Source organism: Triticum dicoccoides, chromosome 1B (assembly GCF_002162155.2).
Source record: "Triticum dicoccoides isolate Atlit2015 ecotype Zavitan chromosome 1B, WEW_v2.0, whole genome shotgun sequence".
Taxonomy (NCBI): domain Eukaryota; kingdom Viridiplantae; phylum Streptophyta; class Magnoliopsida; order Poales; family Poaceae; genus Triticum; species Triticum dicoccoides.
In genome coordinates this window covers 699,754,970-699,760,639 of record NC_041381.1, presented here as the reverse complement: position 1 = coordinate 699,760,639, position 5,670 = coordinate 699,754,970, and the positions used below count along the sequence as shown (strand labels likewise).

The window sequence follows — 5,670 nt, the reverse complement described above, 5'->3', positions numbered from 1 at the left end:
CGCCCCGCTTTATATCTAAAGCCAACCACCCAAGTGACATACACACTAGTTCAACTACACGCATGCCCAAGGCGCGAAAGTACACACACACACACACACACACACACACAACAAAGGTAGCAATGTTAATGTTGAGGGCACAACTCAACAAGCCCAAAAAAAATAAAAAACACCAGCACATCCAAGAGGAGCCCAAAGGGACGATCCAGAGGGGCCTCAACGCGAAGTAGCTACACAAAACAAGGGCATGAATCCCTAAATGGACTCCAACAGTGGATGCCTCACCGTTAGCTACCGGTTCCGGTAAAAAAAAAACTATTTCGGAGCGGAGACGTGATGATTGTGGCAATGCTAGGGAGTTGTAAATGTGAGGGACGGACAGATGGAGTTATTGTTTTCATCATATATTTTGCATGCTCTCGAGCCAATGTCATACAATTCATGGTCGTTAGTACGTAGCAGATATGATGATTGAGTCCATGTTTGTTGTCTGAATTTACACACTTTGATTAATTACACAAACCGCTAGCTTACATGGTTGTTGAGTCAATGTACATTTTAATATCCTGTACATATTACTACGTATCCACTGTTGGCGTATGTGAGATGGTCTCCTTCGTATGCATTGCTGCTCATGTACCGAAGAGCCTCCGAGGGACAAATTAAGAAGCCGAGCGAGAAGGCGGCGATGCCGACGGCGACCACCTCCTTGTTCGCCCACAGCCCACTTCATGTGTGTCAGCCCCTTCAAATCCCCTACAATGCGGTCTTTCCAGGCGCTGCATGCCGTCGCCGTCGCATACCTCCGGGTGTAGTTGGCTTGGCAGCCTCGATGATCTCCTCGATGGGTGTAGGTGGCGTACCGTGCTCCTTGGCCGCACCGTCGGAGGCGGCGCGCTTGGGCACGGTGAGCGTGAGCACACCGGCCTTCAAGCGGCCAGCGATGTCTACGAAGCTGGCTGTTGCGGGCAGCTTGAAGACCATGTGGAGGGAGGAGCCCGGGCCGCCGGCGCCCGGCCTGGTCGCGCCGCGCACGGTGAGCCTCCCGGCGCCGTCCACCTGCACCCGGAAGTCGTCCTTCCTGAAGCCCGTGAGGGTGAGGCGGAGCACGTAGCTGCCCTCCTTCTCCGCCCACTCGAGCTTGGGGTACACCACCGCCGCCGCCGGTGTTGCCGTCGGCTGCTGCTGCCTGGTGCCGGTGGCCGCCATGTGGAAGCGCAGGCAAGTAATCGCGATGGCCTGCGAGTGATGCTAGCTAGCTCTGTCCGTGATGACGGAGAGGTGAGATGAGATGGAAGGAAGAGATTAACGTGTAGGAAGCAGTGTAGCTTAGCTTGCAAGCTACGCCCATGGAGTTTAGGGATCTTTGCGCGGGAGGGTAATGGATTTCCCGGGTGGGAAGCTAAGCTATGGAGGTGAAGGAAGAAAGAAAGAAAGGAGAATTGCTAGGGAAGCAAGCTATGGACGTGAAGAAGGGATGCTTGTTGTGCATGTCATCGTGGCAGCCAAGCCAACTCCATCAATCGCCGGCCGCACATTCTTATTCACATCGGTCGGACGCCGTGTCACTAGGTAAATGTATTGTACCTTAGTCGCTTTCCCCGCAGCTGAAAGAGAGGTTCATGCAGCAATTATCAGATTGATTGATTCCACATGCAGAAAAACTATCCAATTATTTGCTGCAATATTTTTTTTCATCTAGGCGTACAGTAGCTAACTTTGTTATTCTTTTTTCCAAACTACTTTGTTATTGTCTTTCAGCCCAGAGTTTATCGTGTTGTTCTACCAAATACTGTATTTCACAAGGGTGTTAAATACTATATGTGCATGTGCTTCGTTTTTTCATAACTTGACATATTGGATATTTTTTTTCAGTCTTTTGCTGGTCCATACGAAACTGAAAGAAAGTATTCCGCAAAATATCCCAGCAAAAAAAGAAAGAAAGTAATCCGCCACTGCAACTGAAATCGGGCCCTGGGTCAGTGCTGCTAAAACGGGCTTTCTTTCGGGAAGCAGGACAAGAGGATTTTGCACTTGCGCGCTACCCGTGACGGACCCGCGAGGACTATATCACCCTTGCAGCCAGAAATACAGTAGTTTTCTAGACCGGTTTTAGAAGGTTCCGTGCAGTTTTTTTATTCTTTGTTATTTTACTTTTCTATCTTCTCTGTTCGTTTTTTTTCATGTTTTTTCTTCATTTTTGTAAATACATACAAACTTTCTGAAATACAGGTTGAACATATTATAGATACGAATTAAACATTTTTCAATTACCCACTGCAATAATTTCATAAATACACGTTGAAAATTTATCAAAACCCCTTGAAGAATTTCCGAACACATGGTGAATATTTCTAAAATATATTAACCATTTTTCATAAATACCATAAACATTTTTCTAAAACATGCAAAACATTTTCTTATGTGTTAGACCATTTTTTAGATGTACGAATATTTGTTTTTAAATTGTGCAATCATTTCTTTACGTTGCGCAAATATATTTTTAAATGTCATGTCATTTCGTTAATTGTAAGATTGTTTTTCTTAAATAGGTAAGCACTATTTTAAATTTATTATTTTTTATCTAAATATAGCACGAACATATTTGTGAACACAAAAACTTTTTATAAATGACTTGAAATTTTTAATAAATGGTATTGAATAATCTTTTGTGACAAGAAATATTCAAAATTGTATATACATTTGTTAAAAAATATAACAAAAGTATTTTCAAGTGCGTGAACATTCTTTTTAAAAGTCACAGTCTTTTTTTGAATGGAACAAAACACATTTAATTACATGAACATTTTTTTACATTCCATAAATATAGTTAATTTCGCTCATATTTTAAATATCGAAATTATTTTATTGAAATGCGTGAACATTCTCTCTAAAAGTCATACGGAGTAATATTTTTCTGAATTAAAAGTCACAGTATTGTTTTGAATGGAACAAAAGACTATTTTTAATTACATGAACATATTTTTTTACATTGCATAAATATGGTAAGTGCCACTCCTATTTTAAAGGTCACATTTATTTTTTTGAAATGCGCGTACATTAGTTAAATGTCACTAATTCATTTTATTGGTACAAATAATTTGAAATGGATGGTACAAATAATGTGACGCGGTTGATGGATACTCAAAAGAAACTCAAGGTGGTGTCAATAGTGGGATTCGGTGGTCAATAGTGGGATTCGGCAAGTCTATGACAAGATTGGCTCGCAATTCGATTGCAAGGCATTCTTTTCAGTTTCACGGAGGCATGATATGAGTGAGCTACTCAACAATTTACAATATAAACTTGGGATGAACGACCCCATTTCATCTCGTAGAGAAGTTAGGCATGCAGTAGAGAAGTTAGGCATGTCGTCCTTATCCCCTGCTACAGGAGACAGGAGGCGAACTCGAAAGTGACTCGGCGCTTCGATTTCCGCCGGTCAGATCCAGCCTCTCTCCCCGTCGGGCGGCTTGCCGCTGTCTGGTGGGAAGGCGGTCACTGGTGGAAAAAGGGCCTTTGGTCGCGGTTCGCAACTGCCATTAGTCGCGGTTGCGCAACCGCGACCAAACAGGCGCGACTAAAGGCCCCCCCTTTAGTCGCGGTTGCTTAAGAACCGCGACTAAAGGCCCGTCCACGTGGGCGCCAGGCGGCCGTCGGGGCGGAGGACCTTTAGTCGCGGTTCTTCTGGCCAACCGCGACTAAAGGCCGCCGCAGGTTTAGGGTTTTAGCCCCCCCCCCCTAAACCCGTTTTCTGTTTAATTTGTATTGTTTTATTTATTTTGTGCTTTATTTTAATTTTGAAGGAGTTTCACATATTCTACGGTACTACATACATGCATATGAATGTACAATTTCAAACAAATTTGAAATTAGAACCAAAAAGAATTCAAGAGGAATATACAATATATATTCAATATCATCGGATGACCATATACAATTTTGAACAAGTTTCCATACACAATTTAATGCATATAAAGTTCTACGTCCTCGTAATGGTGTTCTCCTTTAGGATGGAGGACTTCCCTCCTGAACCATCCAGCTAGTTCCTCTTGAAGTGGTCGGAAGCGAGCTTCTGGACTAAGCATCATCCGGAGGTTATTCCTCTGAGCATTGGTATCACTCGGAACCCGCCGCTCAGAGGTGTATCTCCGGGTCATCTCACATACATAGTATGCACATAGATTGGTCCCCGCTGGCTGAATATCCTCACCATTCTTAGTCTTTGACCTTTTGAATTCTAGCTCTTTTTTGAATTCACCGACCTTTGTATCTACGAACCGTCTCCAAACCCTACGAGGCAAAGAAAATTAAATGAACAAGAGAGTTATTAGTTACTTGATATTAGGAAATGAACGAAATAGGCCGATCGATATAGAGCGCAAATGAATGAAAATAATTACTTCTGCAGCATTCTTCTCATGCCGCCCCAAAGCTTTGGATCCTTATTCAGAGAGTCGTGGACGAGACATTCTGAGGTGTCAACTTTAATTACTAGCAGAATCCAGTGGAACCTGCGGACACGATACATGCACAGTACGTCATGCATAACTCATCGATTAGCCGGCCACATACCATGCATGGAGTAAACAAAAGAGAATGTGCTCAAGACAGAAACACTCACCCAAAATGGTAAGGAAATAGAATATCACTTTTGAGTTCCTGCTTTGTAAGAAACTGCCACAGGTCTGCCTCCATGTCGGCGGGGTGATGCTCCAACACATATCCATTAACGATGTGTGGGTCAATGAACCCAACATCATGGATGTTCCTTACTCTGCATTCCTTAATCTTCATTCTGCATGTATAATAGCGGACAGAACAATATAGTTAGGACATATATATAGTGCAGGCAATATGAACGAGATGGGGTAGAAATAAATCACTTACAGAACGTAGCAACTGATGATAGATTTGTCGAGCTCGCGCAGATTGAAAAGCTGGAACAATTCACTCAGATGAATTTGTACATAGTAATGTTTGAAGTGATGCTCATATCTAACTTTCGCATAAATATATTCTTTGGCGTTTTTATTTTTTATGTAACCCTTGTACCATTTCAGCAGACCTTTCATTTGTGGAGGTAGATCCTGTTCCTGCGCAGGCTCGACGAGAGGCCCATTCTTCACATATGTAATTACTACCTCCTTCACTGGCGCCTCATCAAGGCCTAACAGTTCACGAAGAGTAATACCTAAGTTGGCCGCTTGTTCTCTGGCACTCGTTACAGTCAATCCATGTGCTGCCGCAGCTGCTATGATATCGGGGTCATCCGGACCGGCGGCTTTCACTATAAGCGGGGCAATCGATTGTTTACTTTGTTCCCCGAGCTGGGCAACTCGTTTCCCGCTTTTTTTACTTTCTAATTCCGTTTTCTCGGCCTCCTCCAAGGCTTTGTTCTCCTGGTTCTCCACCCGCTCTTTCTTCTCCTTCAACATGAGTGCCTGCCTACGAAGTTCACGTGCATAGTCGTCAGGCAGATTCTTCGCGGCTTGGGACGGTGTGCTCAAAAGTGACTTAGCCCACTTCTTTTGCTCATCAGAAAATACTGGCTTGGGCTCGGGCTCTCTTTTCTTCTTGCAGTCCGCCTTCCATTTCTCATGATCAGCAGCCGCGGCCGCGGCAGTTTCCTCGGCACTACGTTCCCAAGGCCTTGTGGGAAGAGGCTTC

General features: G+C 43.9%; 1 protein-coding gene across 1 annotated transcript; it reads right to left on the bottom strand.

The window, feature by feature from the left end:
* Positions 1 to 471: 471 nt before the first annotated feature.
* Positions 472 to 1,240, bottom strand: LOC119313682 (16.0 kDa heat shock protein, peroxisomal-like). Its single transcript, XM_037588943.1, has one exon. It carries the CDS (start codon positions 1,207 to 1,209, stop codon positions 757 to 759), a length of 453 nt encoding a protein of 150 aa, XP_037444840.1. The 5' UTR covers positions 1,210 to 1,240; the 3' UTR covers positions 472 to 756.
* Between the last annotated feature and the right edge of the window lie 4,430 nt (positions 1,241 to 5,670).